Genomic DNA, 22450 nt, shown 5'->3' with positions numbered 1-22450 from the left:
CGTTTACAACGTCGAATATTTTGGACTTTTAACGACAAATTCGCGAACGATGTCATATCAGAAGACGTTAAATTTACGTCGAATTTAAAAAATTCGACGTTAAATTAACGTCGAATTTTGTTAATATACGACGTTAACTTAACGTCAATATTCGACAATAATCAATTTTTTTTGTTTTTTTTTAATTAATTGTGATCTTTTTTTACAACTCTACGAGACTTGAAAAGTTAAAAAATAACAAATTTTAGTTTTTGGTATTTTATAAAGTATGAACTATGAATGTGTAGTCTAGTATCAACAACAAAAAATAATAACCAACAACAAACAAGTTCAATCAAACAACAACAAACAAGTTCAACAAATAAGTTCTTTAAAACGAAAATGAAAACAAAAAGGTGAGTTCGTCAGAATAAAGTTTCGTCACAGTGAGAGAGAAAGCAGAATGTGCCTATGAAGGACAAGAGCACGAAAATAATCGGTTAAAACAAACAAAAATCATACATAAAGTAATTAATTAACATGCATTTGTATCAAATGAAAGAAAGATTACATGTGATGCTCGTGAAACTTCGTTCGAGAAAAGTTTGAGAAGAGAAGAAGGTATCGCACGCTAAGATAAAGTGAATGAATTTTCAATCTCTCGCTCAAATTGTTATTGAATTCACTAACCTTTTAACGCTGAATTTAAAAGCCATTTGACGTTTTATATCATTTTACGTCAAATTACAATTCTAAACGACGTTTAATAATTGGATTTATTTACAAGGTTTAATACATCATTTGGTCCCTACTTTTGGGGATTTGGTTCAAACTGATCCTACCTTTTGAAAAAGTTCAATAAGGCCCCAAATTTTGTTTAAAAATGTTCAATACGATCCTTTTCGCTGACGCCGTTAAAAACCTAACGGTGCAGATGCCACCGTGGCCAAACCTGAGTAAGCTGTTATGTTTGATGATTACGTGGCAATGTGAAATGAAGTGAGCTGGTGGAAATATTTAAAAAATAAAATAAAATGACGTAAGGTAGGTGGTAGGTTTAACTCTGGGTTAAAGAAAATTACCCTTATCTAAGACTGATTTCGCCATTTCTAGGTTCAACATGTGCAAGTGGTGTTGTAATGAGGGTTGGCTGCTGATTTCTTGAAGGTGAAATGGGAACACCGTATGTATGTGGGGTAAGTGGTCCTAATCTAAGCCTAATTACTTGATGTTGTTGTCATTGTATTTGGGGGTTAGGGTTTAATTATATTGTGTTCGATTGACGATGATTTTGGGGGTATAAATTTGTTGGTCAAATATTGTATGTTGAATTGTTTTGTAATGCGTTGTCTATTGTGTTTTAAATATAATTATAGTTGTGACTTCTTGGGTGGTTGAAGACAGTGAGCAAGATTGTCGGCTTTTTGGGGTTGATAGTGGTCTCATTGTTGTTAGTTTAAGTAATTTTAGTGGTCCCCATTTGCATTTGAGTTGTAGGGATTGGGATGTCTGGGGAAAGGTTTGAGGTAGTGGTTCACCATGGTAGGACCTTGATAAAACAAATCCCCTTTAAGTACATAGATGGAGAGATTGCTTATTGGGACGTTGATCCCGATAAATGGAGTTTTTTTGAAATACTAGGTGCACTAAAAGATTCGGGGTACCTTCAAGTGAAAAAGTTATATTACAGCATACAACATTTGTTACATAAACTATATGATAATCTTAGTGGTGATGAGTACGTGGAGGAGCCAAAAGAGGTTGGTATTGGTTTGGAGGACAATGATGAAGAGTATAGGGCTTAACCCAGTGCTAGGGGGTTATCAGATGATGAATGGCATTCTGATGTCCTATTAACTCCACAAAACAGTGGTAGTGAGGAGGAGACTGAAGATAGATCAGAGCCAGGTTCTTTTCCTACATATGAGAAACAAAAGTCAATAGCAAATTACAAATGGGAAGTTGGGACTTTATTTACAGATAAGGATGACTTTAAGAAGGCCATTAGAAGTTATGTTGTGCATACTGGGAGGGCTTTGAAGTTTGTTAAAAATGATAAGCGTAGGGTGAGGGTTAGATGCATGGGTGAACAAGGTAAGTGTTCATGGGTAGCTTATTGTGGCTATTTGCCAACATGACAATTTTGGAAATTAAGGAAAATAAATGATACCCATAGTTACAGCAGGCAATTTAACATCAAAATTATAAATACAAAGTGGCTAAGTCACAAAATAGATAGGTCTTTACAAGACAATCCAAATTTAAAGGTCAAAGACATACGTAATAAAGCATTACGTAAATGGAATACCAAAGTTCCATCTGTAAAGCACGAAGGGCAAAATTAATGGCAACAAATCAACTTAATGGAGATTTTAAAGAATAGTTTAAAAGAATATATGACTATGCACATGAACTATTGAGGTCTAATCCTGGGTCAACAGTTAAGGTGAAGGTTGACAATGATGATGGTGAGACAGTTTTTAAAATATTTTATGTTTGCTTGAAAGGTTGTAAGGACAACTTTGTCAGTTGTAGGCCAATTATTTCTTTAGATATATGTTTTTTGAAAGGGCAGTATAAGGGAGAGATGCTAACTGCAATTGGAAGGGACCCAAATGATCAAATGCTTCCCCTTGCATATGCGGTAGTTAAAGTAGAGAACAAAGAGACATGGGGTTGGTTTTTGCAGTTATTCATAGAAGACCTTGGAGGAAATGAAGTGTTTGTTAGGTTCACGTGGATGTCTGATCAACAAAAGGTACATGTATTCCTTACATTATTATATACATTTAAGTCACTGTAAATGATGTTTTAAACCTTCATGTATTTATTCATGTGGACAGGGGTTGATACCAGCTGTACAGGAACTTTTGTTCGGACAGACCAAAGATTATGCCTGAGGCACCTCTACGCAAATTTTAGAAAGAGGTTTCCTGGTCAGATTTTGAGGAGTCTGATTTGGAGGGCTGCCACTAGCACGTACTCCCAGGCATGGGAGAGAGAAATGCTGAATATAAAAGAGGTCAACGTAGAAGCTTATAAATGCCTGATAAGCATTCCCCAAGGTAAAATATGTCAGTAAGATGCCTCCTTTAATCAGTTTTGCATGGTTGCTCATTTTATTCATTTATATTCATAACAGGTACTGGTCAAGGTCTCGATTCACAACTCAAGCTGTATGTGATTCCCTTGACAACAATATTTCTAAAGCTTTCAACAGTGTTATTGTGCTTGCTAGAGGAAAACCAATAATCACAATGCTGGAGGAGATAAGACTTTATCTAATGAAACGTTGGGCCACGAATAGAAGCAAGGTCGCATCTATGGATTTCACTATCTGCCCAAAGATAAAGAACAGGCTTATGAAGGAATCAAATTTGTCTAGATATTGGATCCAAGGTAAAATTGTTATTTATAATCATATCCAATCTGATTTATGTTGATGTCCATTGTTAATTTATTGGAATATGCTTTATTTTTGTCAGCTGGTCTGGACGAAAGTTGTTTGAGGTTAGACACACTACAGCAATGGCAAACAAGATCACAGTGGACCTTGACAGTCAACACTGTACCTGCAGGAAGTGGATGAAAAGTGGCATCACATGTCATGCAATTGCAGCAATGAACTACTCAAATGAAGACCCACAAAATTCCATACCCTCTTGGTTCACAAGATCCACATATGAAGAGACGTATACCTCTATGATTTATACTATCAATGGGTAGTTGTTATGGGAAAGAACAAGCTATGTTGATGTCCTGCCACCAATTATTCGAAAGTTGCCTGGGAGACCAAAGAAAAAAAGAAAGTTGGAGGCGTGGGAGTTAACAAAGAATGCCACCCAAATAAGTGTTGGTGGCCATAGAAAGAAATGTACCATCTTCCGTCAAGTGGGACACAACAGAAAGAACTGCCCCTTACGTCCAGACATCACAGAACCAACATGTCCCTTAGCCTCACAACAAACTTGTCCAGAATCCCCGCAACCACCACAACCTACTTAGGAGTCCATTCCACATTCAACACCACCAATCTTGAGGAAGAAGTTAGATTTCAGAAGAAAAGTTTAGATGAACTTTAGATGTATTTTGAACTTATAAAAAACTTTAGAACTATGTAGTATGTTGATGCAGTTGTATTTTGATGAACTAATTTACTTATATATATTCACAACTGATGTGATCAAGTTTTATTATTTACTTTGATTATCATGTGATCAACTTTTATTATGTACTTTCTAGGTGCACTTTAATTATGTAGTCATGACAAACACTTGTGTTAGTATAATATGGCAGAGATGTTACATGTGTTCATATCCATTTGGGACCAAAAGTAACAATTTTAAATTCAAAAGGGGACCACATTGGACATTTTAAAATAAAAGCGGATACTAAATTTAACATTTCACATGAACACCTTCACATTACATTGACATTCACCTTCACATTACATGAACATAAACATTCACCTACACTTCAACCTAAACATTGAGCTTCACCTTCACATTGATATGAACATAAACACTGACCTAGACCTCAATGTAAACATTGATCCACCTACGAAGACCAACCTAAACAGACCCACATTGTCACAGTGTTCAGCGCAATAACTGTTACCAATAAGGAGTATTGGTAAATCTTGAAGAAATTTGTTTTGATGATGCTACAAGAAGTTTTAGTTGCAGAAGATATTAGAATTAGTTAAAAGCAATTTGTAGAAATTAAATGTAGTAGGAAATTCTTGTAAACCTTGTAAACTTGCATTTTTAACTACAATAATCGATTATGATTAAGCAATAATCGATTATCACAAGTCATACTTGAATAATCGATTATCACTTCATATAATCGATTATCACATTTTTGAAAACCTATAACGGACTTGAATAATCGATTGTCACTTACAATAATCGATTATTCATGGCAGTTGGGAGCTGACCTTTGGCACTCAGTGTACTTGGCTATATATTTTGTTTTGGAGAAATTAGAGAGCAACGAATTTTGAACTGAGAAAGCTTAGAACACTGTGTGTCAGAGGAACGTTCTTACAGAGCTTTTTGTTCATTGTTCCCTTGCTTGGTCTTGTGAAAGGAGAGGCTCGCGTATCGTGTGTCGATAGTCGGAGCAGACTCTCTTCAAGTTAGCAAGGTGCTCTGCCTGGTCTTGTGAAAGGAGAAGCTTGTGGATCGTTGGTCGATTGCCGGAGCGGTTCTCTTCAAGTTGGTAGAGTAGTTCTTTTCATTTTATTCCTGTTCATTATCTTGTAATCTGTGAAACCATTTTTAGTGAAAAAGGTTAATCACTATTTATAGTGATTAACGACTGGACGTAGAATCTTTTGATTCGAACCAGGATAAAAATTCTGTGTTGATCTTCTTATTCCCTACACTCACATTGTTTTACGTATATCAACTGTTTGATTAATTTTCTGAAAGAAAATTATTTTTACTAAAAGGACCAAATTAATTTTAATTGTGATCGAACACGCTTTCCGCTCTCTGAGTTTTAATTCCGCTGCGCTATACTCTTCAAAAATACCCCCTCTGATACCATCAATAACAACACACATAACTCCAAGTAACAATTTTATCATTTTCTGCAACTTTTGGACTAAAATTTCCAGCTCACATATCCTCCTCCTTTGTATGACAATTTCACCATTTCTTTCGTCATTATTTTCTTCATTACACCACTTGAAAAAGTTACAGTACATCCCTCTTGAAGATCCACCTGTTATGCACCAAATAAGCCACCAAAATTGGTTCTAACTCATCAATCTATGAACAAATAAATTCTAAATAAAGTGACAAGGGTATTAAAAAAACCTTGTAATGACGACATCCCCAAAATTGTCTGCCAGCATTCTGTGGAATTCTCGCTACTTTGCTCACAACATAATCACCACATTTGCAACGAGGGATTATCCCACCTCCCCTCCAACAACCATAATGTGCGGATTGCGAATTTCTTTCCCACCCTGTTTTGGAACAAGAAGAACAACCTTGGGAAGAAGCCATTTCTATCTACCCACAACTACTGTGCTAAAAAAAGGGAACAACTTGCACGAACCCTAATCACCCCTTTTATTAGACACAATAACTTCAACTTTAAACATTTCCACCAGCTCACTTCATTTCACATTGCCACGTAATCATCAAACATAACAGTTCACTCATGTTTGGCCACGGTGGCATATGCACCGTTAGGTTTTTAACGGCGTCAACGAAAAGGATCGTATTGAACATTTTTAAACGAAATATGAGGCCTTACTGAACTTTTTCAAAAGGTAGGATCAGTTTGAACCAAACCCTCAAAAGTAGGGACCAAATGATGTATTAAACCTATTTACAAAAATGCCACCACCCATTTTTAATGTTGGTTATTCAGTGGTTGGACATTGAACGCGTGACGTTATACGCTATTTTTGTACTAGTGAGAGAAAAGAATCCAAACTGATCAAATCATTTTGATCTTTTATTCTCTGGCCTTCCACCAGTATTGACATCCATATTGAATGTCTCTTCCACAGTCAACTTCTTCTTTGCCACTACATTGTAAATCAACGATGACATTGCCATTACGAAGTTTGGTAAAGTTTATCCCTTTCCGTAAATCAACTTTTGGGTTTTGTATATTTTTATACTTGAGTTCTTTGTTCTCTATAGCGGTGCATAAGTGTGGTTCTTCAAATTTTCCTTTCTATTTTGTCTACATTGTGCGGTTAGAACTTGTCACAAAGTTGAGATCTAATAAATATTGATAGTCTCCGTACTTGGGCCTACACCTTGTAGCTTGGCCCACTCCTTTTCCTTTTGTATTTTCCTCTTTTATATTCTCTTTTTTTACACTTTCTGTAACAGATAGAAAACACTACCTCTCTGGATGCTTCTTCTTCTTCCAACCCTATTTTCTGTTCTCGCTTCATTGTGCTTAGGGTTTGTTCTCTGGATTTCTTCCCTTTGTATAGTTTCTCGTTTCTTTCCTTTGTGATTTGTATTGTTAATCTTCTGGACATTCTTTGCTATATGAATTTCATCTACTATCTTGTTATGGTATCAGAGCTCTCCTTTTGAAGAGCTCTATTGCGTAACTCTGCTTCCTCTTTTTCCTTTCTCGTGGCATTTTCTTTGTTTCTTGTTCTTGCTTCGGTCATGGCAGAAGACAACTTTGTCCACAACTATCTTTACCTTTATCCCAGCGAGAATCCAACCACTACTCTTGTTTCACCAGTTCTTGATGGTACAAACTATCACTCTTGAAGTCGCTGCATGTTGATTTCTCTCAACGCCAAAAACAAGATTGAATTCGTGCTTGGAAATGTTCGTCCACCTGAAAAGGACAAGCCTAAACATGTCACCTGGAATCATGGATAAAAATGTGGTTGTCTCATGGATCGTTCACTCTGTTTCCACGTCCATCAGACAAAACATCATATGGATGAACAAAGCCTCAAAGATCTAGAATGACCTAAAGAACAGGTTTTCTCAAGGCAATCTTTCTCATATTTCTAGCCTTCAACTTGACATTGCTACTCCACATCAAGGTGATCTTACCATTTCTGAGTATTTCACTAAACTTTGCATTCTTTGGGATGAGATCAAAAATTTCCAACCAGAACCTCTTTGTACTTGTAAACCCGATTGTAGTTGTCAAGTCTTGGCTGTTGTGAAACAAAGAAAGCAAGAAGACCATGTTATGCAATTTTTACGAGGATTGAATGATCAATTTGCTAATGTTACCTCACATGTGCTTCTCTTGGATCCTATTTCGGACATCACTGTTAAACTGATTTTTGTCGCCTAAAATCAGAACAAAGTCTGGTCCCCACTAATGTAGCATAGGGCAACCAGAATATCAATCCTAGGACTTAGATAATTAAGATTAAAGTGTATGGTTAAGGTCTTGTATTTATTTACTAATTATTTACTATTAAACTAGGTGGGGACATTTAAAAATGAAATTAAAAAGGTAAAATCTAGACTCTGTTTAAGGAAAGAAAGTAATAAAAGAGAAGAAAATAAAAGTCTAAACTACCTAAAACAGAAATAGAAACATACATGATACAGTCTAAACAAAACTCAAGTACTAAACAAATTAAAAAAAGTAGATCTTAAAAAAAATACAAAATAGAAGCAAAACCTAAGGCTAAAAGAACACATTAACAATAAAGAGATACACCTAAACTAAGCATCAAATCTAAATCAAAAGGTAAGACATAAAACCTAAAATGAATTATCAAATCCTACTCTAAACAAAAGTAATCAAGAACAATCATGCTAATATTCTCAACTAAAACTGAAATCAAATGAACAAACACCTAAACTAATGTGTAAAAATAGATTGGTTTATTAGAACCATGAATAAGAACCAAAAGTGCCAAAGTCAGTGTGGAAAAGTAGTCATTTATAACTCAGGAAGACATATTGTGCAGTCATACCCACTGTGTGGTATTTAAGTTCCAAATTAGAACTTAAAGTGTGTAAATGTCTACTAACTATACCAAATCACAGCAAATTCAACTCCTAATTCATATTCTTATTCATCACCAGACGCAAAACCTAATCTAAATGTAATTGAAACATGCAACTTACTCTAAAACATATAAAATCCTAATTGAAATGAACTGAAAGAAACAAAATACGAATTACAATATTTTTCTTTCATTGGACTCATCTCCAACTCGAGAAGACATCCTGATAAGTCATGCTCACTATGGAGTCATGTAATTCCCTAAGGAATTTCAACTGTGTGGAGTCACAGAGTCCAAATCAATTTTCTTCATAAAACACAACGAGAAAGACTCTCACATCATCAATCAAGAACATAGAAATAATGGAAAAATCAAAATGACAAAATCACCAAACTTACAACACATAGAAACATCACAGAAGAAATTTTATTAACAAGAAACAAAGATTACAAGAAAAGATACCGAACAAAACGCGAGCGAGAATGCAAGAAACTCAAAAGACTAAAAACGTTCGCTCTATCTATTCCTAAGACTAAAAACGTAAAGCGTAAGAAATATCTCCGTGAAAGTGTATAAAGTGTGTGTCCCATATTTACATGGTAAAAGCCCTTTATATAGGGTTGAAGAAAGAAGAAAAAGAAAAGAATTAGGGAACCTTGACGACGCTTCGAGCTTCTCCCCATCGGATGGCCAGCTTTCATTTGCTCACAATCTCCACTTCCAGCCATTTGATCCTCTCCACGTGGCAGCTCAGGTCATCTTCCACTTTCCCGCCAGTCAGCTCCGGTCAGGTCTGGTCAGGATGCGCTCCTCCAGCTCTCTCACTCAAAGCCCTAAGAAGAGGGTTTCTTTTTCTCTCTTCTCTCTGTCCATCACATGCCCTAGCTCGAGGAAGTGCTTCTGCCAAATGAAGTCTAAAACAGGACCCCCAAAAGCTGTAGTTGCATTCTTAATCAAAACGACACCATCTCACTAATCTGCAGCCCAATCATTTCCAAGGCTTGCAACAGCAACGTTTCAGCAGTGGCTTCCAGCAATTTCAGTGGCCCAATTCAAATATGGCAGCAGCGGCCCACTTCTTAAATCAGCATTAGCTTCAAATGGCAGCAATGGCTCAATCCTGCGCAACAGTGCCAGCCCAATTACTTTTACTGATCAGACTCCAGCGGTCTTAATGCCAAGTACAACACATCAAGTTTAATCTCATCTTCTCTGCACATAAAAAAATCTAATGCATCACTTCCAGCTAAAAAAATGAATTGAAAAATTTAAAACAAAATTACTAAAAATATAACCTATTCTAAAAAATATGTTTATATTATTTTCTAAAATATTTTTCTAAAAAAAGGAAAACAACCTATTTATTTAAAAACTTATTTTATTTAACTAAAAAGAGCAAATTAACCAAATTTTTATTAAATTCCTATTTTTACCATTTTACACTAAACTATTATATTTCTAAAAAATTAAAAGCTAAAGAATCTTAAGAAAGGAGTTTTAACCTAGAAAAATATGCAAATACTGAGAGTTATCAATCACCAAGGTTTTCTAATTGGTGGCACAATAAGAAAGACAATTGTCTAGTGGAAATCTGATTGTTGTGGCTAAGACTCGGGACACTAATACTGCCACCACTTGCACTGCTTCCACCTCTTCCACCACTTGTAATTATTGTGGCAAATATGGGCACAGTGAAGTTGTCTTCTACCGAAAGAATAGCTTCCCTAGTCAAGACAAAGGCTTCGAAAGCGCACTAACTGATAGAAAATATTGCACTCATTGACAAAAATGGTCATACGTAGAGGTTTGCTATAAGAAGAACAGTTATCCTCCAAGACATAAGCTCTATAATAAGCATACACAAATTCACCATACCTCTGTTCAAGAAGACAATGGGAATGTCAAAGATACCAATTCTAATAGTGCTAATCACATATGCCTCAGACCATAACAATTTCAAGTTCTTGTAGAGAACTTCAAAAGCCACAATCTGAATTATGCTTTCAGTTATGCTCAAATTCACCACATTGGATCTACTTCGGCAAACCAAACTCTTTTAGGTAATATCAGTCCTACTCTTACTTCCAAATACCCTAAAAACAATTGGATTCTTGATTCTAGAGCGATAAACCATATAAGTACTTCTCTACGAAACTTTTCATCTTATAAAAGAATCAAACCTATTCAAATTGCTTTACCTAATGGTACTATTATTTATTCTGAGTATTCTAGAACTCTTATTCTTAACAGTAAGATCCACCTCTTAAATGTCCTTTATGTCTCGCAATTCTCTTTTAATCTTATCTTCATATCTCAGTTGATTTCTTTTAATAACTATGAACTAACTTTTCCTTTCATGGTTGTACTATACAGGACATTCAAACCAAAGAGAAGTTTCTATAGTTAAACTTACTGGTGGCTTGTACATTTTAAATTCTTCTTTGAACATACTTCTACGACAAATTTTGCCAACAATGTATTAAATTATACTAGTCTATGGCATCTTAGATTAAGACATCGTTCTAATATTAGATTGAATAATTTGACACTTAAATACTCGTTCATTGTTCATAATCCCACATACATATGTGATGCTTGCCTCATGTTAAACAAAGAAAGTTACCTTTCCTAATAGTACTTCCAAAACTATGCAAATCTTCGATCTTATTCACATTAATATATGGAGTCCCTGCAATATTCTTTCCATGCGTGGTTTCAAATACTTGGTTAATACCTATGACTGACAAATCTATTATTAGAAAATTTATCATTGATTTTACAACAAACATAGAAAACAAGTTTTCTACTACTATCAAAACCATTTGTACTGATAATAGCATTGGATTTGCTATACATAATTTTTTTCTCCCTTAAAGGCATTAACCATCAAACCACTTGTAATGAAACCCCTCAACAAAATGGCATAGTTGAGCGTAAACACCAATATTTGTTAAATGTCACTTGCTCTCTCTTATTTCAAACTAATTTGACTACTATTTTTTGGTGCTTTGTTGCTAAACATGTTACTTTACTGATCAATTGCATGCCTACCCCCTTACTTAATGATGCTACTCCATATGAAAAATTATATGGGAAATTGTATGATATTTCTACTTTGTGTGTTTTTTTTTTGTTTATGCTATATTAGCACTTTGACTACACATAGAAAAAAATTTGATGTAAGGGTTGTTCCTGGCATTTTCCTTGGTTTCAAACATCACACCAAAGGTTATCAATTCCTTAACTTACAAAATCATAAGATTGATACATCTCGCAATGTGTTGTTTCATGAAAATTGTTTTCCATATACTTCTCATTCTCACAATAATTTTGGTTCTAACTCTCTTTCTTTGCCTATTCCTCACAATTATAGTCATAATTATGATGATATTAGTTTTCCTAGTAATAGTGTTTTTGTGCCTACTGCCACTGATACTGATGTTGCCAATGATACTGTCACCAGTAAAAATGACACCACAAGCATCCCAAATACTGATGAACCTCCCTTAACCAATGCCTCAAATGATTATGTCTCCAATATAAATAAGCACATTGATACCATTAGGCATTCCACTCAACCCAAACATCCTTCTACATATCTTACAAATTTCCAAACTAATAACATTACTAGATATCCTATTATTAATTTTCTTTCTTATGACATGATATCCTCTTATTTCAAGCACACCATCCTATTTATTTCATCTCTCATTGAACCTCACACCTACAAGGAAGCTTCTCAAATACCTTAGTGGACTCAAGCTATGTAGGATGAACTCAACGCCTTAACAAACAATAACACCTGGACCATCACTGGCTTTTTCCTGCCGAAAAAACTGCTATTGGATGTCGTTGGATATACAAAATCAAACACAAGTCTAATGGATCTATTGACCTTTTTAAAGCTTGCCTTGTAGCTAAGGGTTACACCCAACTTAAAGGATTAGACTACCTTGAGACTTTTGCCCATGTTGCCAAATTATCTACTTACGTCTTCTCCTCACCATTGTTGCCTCTAACCAATGAATTCTAAAACAACTTGATGTCAACAATGCCTTTCTTCATGGTGACTTACATGAAGAAGTTTATTTGCAACTTCCTCCTGGCTTCACCCATCACAACCTAAATCAAGTATGCAAACTTCAAAGATCTTTATATGAGCTCAAGCAGGCTGGACGACAATGGTATGAAAAACTTTCCACTTTTCTTTTATCTAATAATTATACACATTCTAATGTTGATCATTCCCTTTTCCTGAAACATGATACTTGCCACACCACTGCCATCTTAATCTACGTCGATGATATTGTTGTTGCGAACAACAACACTACTGAGATACAACATATCATTACTTTCCTGGACAACCTTTTCCACATCAAAAACTTAGGCGATCTCACCTACTTTCTTGGCTTGGAAGTTTCTCGGAACAGCTCTGGAATCCACCTCAGCCAACACAAGTACACCCTTGACCTCCTTACAGAAGTTGGAATGCTCCATTGCACTCCTATGGCACATTCTTCTTGTTTAACTAGTCAAGACAACCTCCTATATGATGAAGATGCATCATCCTACCGAAGACTCATTGGCCGCCTAATATATCTCACCAATATAGACCCGACATCACCTTCTCTGTCAACAATCTCAGCCAATTTTTTTCCTCTTCTACCACCCTACATCAACAAGATGCTCACCACATTCTTAGATATCTCAAGGGAAGTCCTAGCAATGGAATCCTTCTTCAAAGCAACAACATCAATCAGCTCAAAGCCTATAGTGATTTTGAATGGGCCACTTGTTATGAATCCAAAAAATCTATCACTGGTTATTCCATCTACTTAGGCAATTTCATCATTTCTTGGAAATCCACAAAGCAGCAGACCATTTCTAGAAGCTCTTCAGAAGCTGAATATCGAGCTCTAGCCACTATCACATGTGAACTACAATGGCTAACTTACATCCTTCATGACCTTCGTATACTCACCATTCAACCTACTATAGTCTATTGTGACAATCGCTCTCCGCTATCCATATTGCCTCCAATCAGGTCTTCCATGAACACACCAAACACATAGAAATAGACTACCACATTGTGAGGGACAAGCTCAACAATGGCCTTTTTAAGCTGCTCCCCATTTCAACCTTCACCAAACCTCTTGCTCCTGTTGTTTTTAAGTATCTTCATTCCAAGCTGGGAATGACTAATATCTACTCCCAACTTGAGGGAAGATTATAGTCTTTGTACTTGGGCCTACACCTTGTAGCTCGGGCCACTCGTTTTCCTTTTTTGTTTTTCTCTTTTATATTCTCTTTTTTTACACTTTCTGTAACAGATAGAAAACACTGCCTCTCTGGATGCTTCTTCTTCTTCCAATCCTATTTTTTGCTCTCGCTCCACTGTGCTTAGGGTTTGTTCTCTTCCCTTTGTATAGTTTCTCGTTTCTTTCCTATGTGATTTATATTGTTAATCTTCTGGACATTCTTTGTTCTATGAATTTCATTTGCAATCTTGCTAAGTATAGTTTCTCGTTTCTTTCTTCTGTGATTTATATTGTTAATCTTCTGGACATTCTTTGTTCTATGAATTTCATCTACAATCTTGCTAAGTATAGTTTCTTGTTTTTTTCCTCTGTGATTTATATTGTTAATCTTTTGTACATTCTTTGCTCTATGAATTTCATCTACAATCTTGCTAAGTATTCCATAGCCTTTGGCATAAAATGGTGCAGGGATGATGTCCTCGTTGGAGCCGAATATCAAGATCTCAATAAAAATCATATACCTATTTTGATCATTTTTAAATTTAAAACAATGATAAATTAATCATAGCCAAATCACCAATGAAAAAAAATAAAACTTTCAAAAATTCTTTCTGGTGACGAGAGAGTTGAGTGTTGAGAAGAAATCTAAGTGTTGGTTACAACCTTGTAGATCAGATGAAACCAATAATCAATAAAAACGGATCACCATGAACCAGCTATGCTAATACATTGTAGATGTGCCTTTGAAATCAATATTAAAATTAATATAAAAGAATAATTAATTAATTTATGTATATCAATAAATAATTTTGTAACAACTGTGAGATTACATGTGTTCCCACTTTTCTTCTGCAGAGAATTATAAAACTGAAAGGATTAAGTGTAATTGCAAAATAAAATCAGTTTGTCCTCTTATTTGCAACTTTTTTTAGAAGATGAATGATTTCTTTAAGATACTGATATAATTATATTGAGATTATATTTTATTTTAAAAATATTAATTTATTTTATCTGAAAAGTAGTAAAAAGATTTGCAGAAAGAGGGGAAAATATTGTAAAGGACAAAATACATTGCTGGTGAAGAGTTAACTTTTAACTAGCAAGAAATGACGTCTTTTAAGATTAGCAACAAAACATAAGTAACTAAATTTTCTCAATTAGTTTAACTTTCCCCAATCTAGGGAAGTGCCCTTATATCCTTTTCGTGTTGTTTTGTCAGTCTTGTTGTCCCACTAAACAGATGTGAGGTTTTTTGTTTCTTTAGTGTTGTTTGGTCGGTCGTGAAGTTATCCAACCCAATATACTTGCATGTTGACTGGTCAGTGACTAAAACATAGAAGCTTTAGCAAGGGTAGGCCTTCCATCACGATTCATAGACATTCAGCACAGAAGAATTTTATGTTTCATGTCTAGATGTTGGTCTCAATCGAACCCAACAAAGCATTGACGTTCGTCTCGTTAATTCTTGCTTCTTGGATATATGTTACAAGCACCCAAATCAACCTTGTTAAGAAACATTTTAGTTCTTTCTAAATATTGGATTGTTTTCAGGCACTATATGATATTTCCTTTTGCTTAAATTGCAATGTTTATTTGTTTTTCCTACAAAATTCATAAACAACCCAACAAAAATTACTTTATGTATCAATTCTCTTCCAAAATGAGAAGTTAGGATCATTTCACATGAACAATAATTATAGCTCTCACCTCCACATATTACATTCATACTTGGCATGTTGTGGCTGTGCCTCCACATCCTAAGTTTTTGTAGCTGTTCAAGTAATCTGACTATAAACCAAAACTGTTAACACCTCCTACCCACGGAACCACTTAAACTCACACCTTATTAATCCGAAACACACTCTCGTTGAGAATGTTTCCAAGGAATTCCAAGACAAACCAAACAAAATGAACTTTGGTGAAGGAAGAAAATTCACATTTCATCACTTGGAGGTTCATTAGAAGGTCCTTCTGCTTTACTACTCTTAGTGTTTGGACTATCATGTGAAGAATTTAAACATGATCCAACTGTTAATTCATCACTCTTATAACTTAAGCACCCAGCAGCATCCATCACCCCCATAGGACTTTGAGGCACATGTAGCACCTTGCTTCCTACACTAGCAGCAACATTGTTCAAGGACAAATCTCTTATCAATTCAGCACACTTTAGAACTCTACCCTGCAAAATGAAAGGAAATTGCATAACACAAGTCAACCGTTCACTATTATCAATTCAACAAGATGAAGGTAAACTCATCCCTACATGCTCTATTTGGGAACAACAACCTCACCTTCTCTACTATAAAGAGATCAGCAATGGACTTATCCATATCTTTCGCTTGTGATTCTCCTAAAACAGAAACTGCCACCGCAGCAGCAATTTCAGAAGGCCGGAATTCCAAGAAGTCGATACCTACAATTGTTTCCCGAAAAGCACTCTTCAAACTCGCTACACCTCAACGAAAACAGAGTACAGAAGGACCAAATATTCAAAGAGTAATGAGAATACCACTGATTATACGGAGGATGAGCTGCACTGATATTGCAATGGATGATTTTGTTGGGTGTTTCTCACAAGTGATCTTGCTAAGGAAGTATTCTATGAAGGAATAAGGAGTTAATGCATACATTTTCCATCTCAACTTGCTTAAGACCAGTAGTTCCATTTTTTTAATGGTTTTAGCTTCAAACACAAACTTTGGTTCCCCAACCTGCTCATCATCAATATCGATGGGGAAATTAGAGGGTAATATACATAACAAAATCATATTTAAGACAAGATTGCAAGATTCTACTATACCTGTAAATCTACAGATTGAGGCACTCTAATCTCGTCCATTTTAGCTGCAATTGACAAGCACGCTACAGCTAACAATTGCACAGTCCAACTTACACCTTTCTAAACATACCAAGAAAAGAGACCAAAAACACCAATTAGGTAATTAAAATAAACCTAGTAAAACACAAACATGAACTTTCAGGCAATTTGACCTTACCGGTAAGTCAAAAACCGATAGGAAGCGATCCAAGTAGTTCACAGCCAAACAAAAACTCAAGGGTCCAAGGCCAAAATAAGCATGAGCCTGTTGATCACGTTATACAAAGAAAAATCCAGTCACTAACACAATTAACCCAGTTAAATAAAAAAGATTGTGATTTGACACATTCATCACACGGTTTCAACCAGTATGAAACAGAATTCATTTCTAAAAGGAAAGGGAAAACTACCATCAACTTAAGAGATTCAACAACTTAGAAAAAATTGGCGATCGCACCTAGCTACTTCCTCAACTTGAAAATCAAAATTGAAGGCAAAACCATTAACCATTTCTTTTTTTTTTTTTTTTTTTTGCAGAAGTCAATTGAGACTCGATGAGAAAGCCAACATTGCATTAAAACTGGTATTAGAATCAGACAAAAACAACTCTTTCATACGACTCAAATCCCATTAAAAACAACCAACCCACCAAGGCAAGAATCCACACAAATCAATAAACAAATAAAAAAAAAGCTAATTAAATGGTTTATTTGTGATGCTCGTCGAATGAAAATGGAAACTTGAAACATCAAAAACCAGAAATCAACATAACGATTACCTTCCAAATCCAATCAAGTGCATCCCTCCTAACACCCAAAGCCAACTTCCCGCTCCTTAGTCTCTGCAAGTAATCAACCCTCGGGAAATGCTCCCTCTCTCTCGCCACCATAGCCCTCACAGTTTCCTCACTCTGGGGCACAGCACATGCTAATTCCTCCGATCCACCACCATCTTCATATTCAGAGTGAAGGTTCCGGTGGTTCCAGCAATGCAAGATTCTAGAATCATCCGTTCCATCACATTCAAAATCATCATCAAAGCAGGTGCTACTGTTCTGTGAGTTATGAGCCATTGATGCAAAAACGGCTGTGCTAGAACAGAAGCAGCATCATCAAAAGGGGTAGGTGGGGCTAAGGGAACAAAATAACTCTGTGGGGCATTTTGAAATGAGATGGAAAACCCATGTGACAGTGTTGAGCATAGAGTGAAGTGTGGAATGGGAGAATGAGGAAAGGAACCAGCTTTATGTAGGAAGCGGGTTGTGCTTTTAGGGAAAAAGATAGATGGGGCAATCGAATAGGTGGTGTCCATGGATACCAAAACCCAAAAACAAAGGAAAAAAAATTATGATATGGTCATAGGTCATTGGTCATGTGGTTATGGTGGTGGGTGCAAGAACAAGTAGGAGTGTAATTTTGTCAAGATGGAAGAAAGACCATCCAAAGCCAAAATCAGGGAAACACAAAAATATGGTGGATCCATCTTTTGGCATAAGTATTAACCTATTTTAGATTTAATGTTCTTTTTTTTTCAAATTTTGAATTATTTAACATGTCTGTATAGTTTTTTGGTTTCTAAAGAAAAATGTGATTGAAATGTTTTTAACATAATACTTCTTTTAACTCTCATTGAGTTTTTATTACATTCCATGAACCTTTTTGAAGTCTTTAATTTATGTAATAATAAACGTAATACTCTATTTTAATTTTCACTTTTATTGCCTATTTTAACTCTTTGAATATATTACAATTCACTTTGTTTTATATTCATTCTCTCTTTTAAATTTTATAACTAATAAATCTTATTTCTATTCTGCTTTATATTAACCTACTTAATTGTGTTATGTTTAAATCGACATCTTTTTTCTTAATTAGAAAATGCAATTCAATCAGAATCAACAATTTTTGTAATTATTATTATCACATAGAAATTTATTTAAAAGGTATTTTAAAATATAAGAGAAAATGTTTTCTAATTTTGGTAAATAATCTCTCTGGGTTATATCAAAGGCTGAATTAATGGAGTACAGATGAATTACCTGCTAACTTTTCTCTTCTTTTTTTTCATGTTTTCGTACAAGCATAAATACGCTTTAATTGTCATTCTTTACTTAAATGTTTTCTGATAAATATTAAAAACATAATCGCTCGAGGTGATTGATTGAAATTATTATTTTTTTGTTCATTACTCAAACAACAAAAAAATAAGTTAAACTTAGCCATTATTGTCATTTTAAAATAAAGTAATTTTTACATAGCTACTTTTTTTCTCGGTGATATTAGATTTGGTTCTTTAAATAAAATTTTGAGTTTAAATTTTATGAATGAAAAAAGTTATAAATGGAAAGGTGGTCATTAAATACCGTCAAGGTAAAATATAAAAATATAGGTATGTATATAGTCAAATGTGTAAAATAAATAAATTGAATCATTAATTTTAGGATTGAATATGTTTATATTTCTTAAATTTGGATATAAAATTATAATTGAATGATGTTTTAAGTTTTGATTATTTTTTATTTAAATTTTAAAAATTAATAGATATAGTCTTTTTATTCAATTTTGATAAATAATTTTTAAATATTTTGAAGTAAAATAGGTTAAATGGTATAAACAATTCAAATTCAAATATCAGTTTAAAATATTGTTCTACACGTTAAAAAAAATTGTCAGAACCCATTAAAAGTCCACTAAAAACCCCAAGTAGTGGAAGTCAAGTATCAAAGAGAGAGTTAGAGTTTCAGATAGTGGAAAACAGGTGGCTGCAGGAGAGTGGTCCTTCGGTTTTAGTGACGGCAGTATTTAATGCCAAATTTCAAATGGCGTGCCACTTCTCTGCATGATTTCCTTCTTCTCCAAACTACTGAAACCATTTCCTCCTCCTTCTCTCTAAATCTCCTCCATCTTCTCTCTAAGAAATTCTCACTTTTTCTTCCTCCGATCATCATTCAGGCACCATGTAAGTTTTTCAGGCGTCAAGAGCTTTCGTTTAAACCGATCAGTTTGTGATTCTGAGCTGGTAAGTTCATTCCTCTCTCAGTCGAGTGGTTTTCTGATACATGCAAATCAAGTTCTAGTTGCATAGGTTGATCACCTTTCTATATGTGATTTTTGATAATTTTCTGGTCTTTTATTTTGTCTAGAATTTGTGATCAGTAAACTCTAAGGGTAGAAGAAAGTGTAGTGGTAAACCAGTATCCTGCATTGTTGAGCGTTCGGTCACTTTAAGAGGTAAGGGAAGCTTATATAATTTGATTAAGATTATTGTTTTAATTATTTCATGTTGTTTGATTGATTTAATGAATATGAAGTATGGTTGTTACTGCATTATTGGCTGTATGAGTATATGAGTATAAAAGATGAGAAACTGGAATGATATTGTGTTTTATGATTTGGTTGATGGTGAAATATTGTATGTTGTTTAAAAGTATTTAAAGATTAATGAAAGCTATGAAATGGGTAGGAATAAGGTTTGAGAGTGATTCTGTAATAGTCTGCATAATTATGTAAACTGTAACCGAAAGTCATCATTGACCGTTCGGTTTCCCTTTGAGCATTCGGTCTGGACCGGATTCTTTCTTTAGGAAGAATCAGTCGATGACCGATCGGTTTATCTTAGTATACTTGTAAATAAAGTGTTCGATCTACGTATAGTATCTCTTTTGGACTCCTTAAAACAGCTTCTTTAAGATATTCAATAATACCTAAATTCTTAAATATGATATTTATCCTTGTTGAAAATAAGTTTCATCTAATTATAATTAGAATATATTCTTTCATTGAATAAGTTATGTAGTGCTCGGTCATAAACCTAGCACTCGGTCTAAGTGATGCTTGGTCTTAAATCAAGTGCTCGGTCGTATCCCAGTAATCTATCATTACCATTTTTTTTAAGAAGAGCGTTCGGCCAAACTCAATAGCATTCGGTTTCTACAGTGTTCGGTCTTAGACTAGCACTAGGTCTCTTTAATGTTAGTCTCATGCCAAAAGCTAAGTATAAATAGTGTTTGGTTTCTTCATAGTATCTCGTCAGTTGTTAGTATTTGGTGTCAAACAGTAACGGTCTCTAAATGAGATTCGGCCTAGAGTCTTAGTACTCGGCCTAGGCTTCTGGCGTTCGGTTTGAACTCTCAGGAGTTAGTTCAATGAAATGGTTTACCTAGTAAATAGCGTTCGGCTCTGTTATTTACTATAGAGCGTTATTCCTTTCGGTTTCTTTCATAACTCTGATAATAACTCTTTCGGTTTTGATCTGTTTATGAGTTGAAGATCTCTCGGTCTCACCCCAAGTGTTCAGTCTTGTCCTTGGGTTGAGAGTATGGATTCAGTGTTCGATGTCACATGAGTTTCTGTTCCAATTGGTTTGGTTAGATGTTTTGATAATGAAATATGATGGAATGTGATATGAATTGAGTAATATGGATATGAAAAGAGTATTCCAGAGAGGAATATCTCATGATTTGGTATTGGAATGGTAAAGTATGAATGTGGTTATGCTTAACTGGTGTTTATCCTGATATTCTATGATTACTCATTCTCAAGTAGAGAGGGGTAAGTCATGTGTGAGAATGGCAGGAGATCCTAGTCCACAAGGTAATCTTGGACGGAACGGATTAACCTCGGGTGACAGCTCACTAGTGCAGAAAGGGGTTTTAACGTCTCCCAATAGACGTCCGTCCACAAAAGCCCCAACGTATATAATTGACCGGTGGCATATTAGTAAATAAGTGGAACTGTAGACGTCCATCCTGGGGCTAGCCGGACGTCTATAATGTTATGAACGTCCGTCCTTGGAGACGGACGTTTATAGGCTGAACAAAGTGAACACGTGTCAGCCCTTTGGACGTCCGTCCTTGGTCGCGACGGACGTTTATAATGTTATGGACGTCCGTCCTGGGGGACGGACGTTTAATAGGCTGAACTAGTAAACACCTATGAGCTCTTTGAACGTCCGTCCTTGCCCGAGACGGACGTTTAAACTTGAGTGAACGTCCGTCCTAGGTGACGGACGTTTATTGGGCTGAACAGTGAAAATCCATGTGCAGGCTTTGAACGTCCGTCCCTGGCCGAGACGGACGTGTATACTTGAGTGAACGTCCGTCCTAAGTGACGGACGTTCATTAGGCTGAACAGTGAAAATCCATGTGCAGGCTTTGAACGTCCGTCCGTGGCCGAGACGGACGTTTATACTTGAGTGAACGTCCGTCGTAAGTGACGGACGTTCATTTGGCTGAACAGTGAAAACCATTTGCAGGCTTTGAACGTCCGTCCCTGGCCGAGACGGACGTTTATACTTGAGTGAACGTCCGTCTTAAGTGACGGACGTTCATTTGGCTGAACAGTGGAAACCATTTGCAGGCTTTGAACGTCCGTCCCTGGCCGAGACGGACGTTTATACTCTAGCGAACGTCCGTCCTCGGAGACGGACGTTAAAAGGCTGAACGTTTATAGTTGAACGTTATACCCATTGCAGCCCTTAGACGTCCGTCTCAGGGGGACGGACGTCTACGAGGCTGAACGTTTCAATTTCCCAAGTAGGGAACTTACACGTCCGTTTTGGGAGGGCTCGGACGTCTATAATAAACACAGACGTCCGTGCCCCTATAACGGACGTTTAAGGTACTGACAGGGTGGTTGGATATTTAATTCTCTTCAGGCCCTCAACGTCAGTCCTACGAGGGCACGGACGTCTATAATATTATAGACGTCCGAGCCCGTATAACGGACGTTTAATGTACTGACAGGGGTGGTTGGATATTTAATTCTCTTCAGGTCCAGAGACGTCCCATATGCGGGGCCCGACGTTTAGACTATTATAGACGTCAGAGCCCTCGTAGGACGGACGTTGAGGATCTGCCATGGGGAGTTGAAACGTTCAGTTTGTTCAATATAATAGACGTCAGCTCCCCAAAACGGACGTTTA

The 22450-nt window shown here is 35.8% G+C and overlaps 1 protein-coding gene across 1 annotated transcript; it reads right to left on the bottom strand.

The window, feature by feature from the left end:
* Positions 1–15321: 15321 nt before the first annotated feature.
* LOC124826762 (cyclin-D4-1-like) lies at positions 15322–17984 on the bottom strand. The gene is made up of 6 exons (XM_088098132.1): positions 17307–17984; positions 16707–16793; positions 16511–16609; positions 16220–16421; positions 16002–16123; positions 15322–15889 (listed from the first exon to the last, which is right to left on the bottom strand). The coding sequence occupies exons 1-6, from the start codon at positions 17598–17600 to the stop codon at positions 15641–15643; spliced, it is 1053 nt and encodes a 350-aa protein (XP_087954258.1). The 5' UTR covers positions 17601–17984; the 3' UTR covers positions 15322–15640.
* Positions 17985–22450: the final 4466 nt, after the last annotated feature.

The sequence above is a fragment of the Vigna umbellata genome, chromosome 9, assembly GCF_029865625.1.
Source record: "Vigna umbellata cultivar VRB3 chromosome 9, Vumbellata_1.0, whole genome shotgun sequence".
NCBI lineage: Eukaryota > Viridiplantae > Streptophyta > Magnoliopsida > Fabales > Fabaceae > Vigna > Vigna umbellata.
The sequence above is the reverse complement of the archived record's forward strand: the minus strand, read 5'-3'. Positions and strand labels throughout refer to the sequence as shown.